General features: G+C 52.4%; 1 protein-coding gene across 1 annotated transcript; it reads left to right on the forward strand.

Annotated features, from left to right (window-relative positions):
• The first annotated feature begins 57 nt into the window (after positions 1 to 57).
• On the forward strand, positions 58 to 885 carry AXIN2 (axin 2). The gene has a single exon (XM_010078119.1). The coding sequence runs from the start codon at positions 58 to 60 to the stop codon at positions 883 to 885; it is 828 nt and encodes a 275-aa protein (XP_010076421.1).
• The last annotated feature ends 345 nt before the right edge of the window (positions 886 to 1,230 follow it).

Here is a 1,230-nt window from a genome sequence, read left to right on the forward strand (position 1 = left end):
GGAGCAGGCAGCTCCTGCACGGACTGGGAGCCCCTTTCCCCATCGGGCTCGGGAACCATGAGCAGCGCCGTGGTCCTCGCCCACCTCCCAGACCCCAGCAGCAGCTTCAGGGAAGACGCCCCTCGACCCCCTGTCCCAGGGGAGGAAGGAGAGGCGCCATGCCCGCAACCCCTCAGCTCGTTTCTCCCCAAAAGCCAAAGCTTCAAGGCCATGCCGGTGCCTCCTGCCCCGCGGAGGAATGAGAACGGACTCGGGGAGCCGGAAGGCAGCGCATCCCCAGACTCCCCTCTGGCCAGATGGACCAAATCTTTGCATTCCTTGTTGGGAGATCAAGATGGTGCCTATCTTTTTCGGACCTTTCTGGAAAGGGAAAAATGTGTGGATACCTTAGACTTCTGGTTTGCCTGCAATGGCTTCAGGCAGATGGACCTTAAGGATACCAAAACTTTAAGAGTAGCCAAAGCTATATACAAGAGGTACATCGAGAACAACAGCATCGTCTCCAAGCAGCTCAAGCCTGCTACCAAGACCTACATAAGGGATAGCATCAAGAAGCAGCAGATAGATTCTATCATGTTTGATCAGGCACAGACTGAGATTCAGACTGTGATGGAGGAAAATGCTTACCAGATGTTTTTAACTTCTGATATATACCTCGAATATGTAAGGAGTGGAGGAGAGAATCCTGCTTACATCAACAGCAACGGACTGGGGAGCTTAAAAGTTGTCTGTGGCTATCTCCCGACCTTGAATGAAGAAGAGGAATGGAGCTGTGCAGACTTTAAAAACAAAATCTTGCCTTCGGTAGTTGGACTATCCAGCAAGACGTTGAGGGTTACGGCGAATGTCAGAGCTACGGAAACGATGGAGAACGGATACAGGTAGGAGAACCCCTGGAAATGGCGCTTTGTTTTAACTTTAAGGACTTTGAGAGTGCGTTTCGGAAGGCTGGTGGGGTGGTGTGCTGGGGAGCTGGCAGGGAGGCGAGGGGAGGCTGGGCTTCCCGTGGGGCTGGGAGTGCGGGTGCTGCCCCGCACCTCCAAACACTGGAATTTGGGGGGTGTTGGCTGAGTTTGGGGTTTTTTTCCGCCCCCTCTGTACAGAGGGAAACAGATACTGTGCTCTTAAGCCCTGTTTGCTCTTTCAGTTCTCTTATAGATCAAAAACTTCATAGCAACTGTGTCCTCCGGACATACGCTAATTATTGGTTCAGCTTTCAAACCTGTTACG

This window comes from Pterocles gutturalis, unplaced genomic scaffold (genome assembly GCF_000699245.1).
Source record: "Pterocles gutturalis isolate BGI_N339 unplaced genomic scaffold, ASM69924v1 scaffold30513, whole genome shotgun sequence".
Classification (NCBI taxonomy): Eukaryota; Metazoa; Chordata; class Aves; order Pterocliformes; family Pteroclidae; genus Pterocles; species Pterocles gutturalis.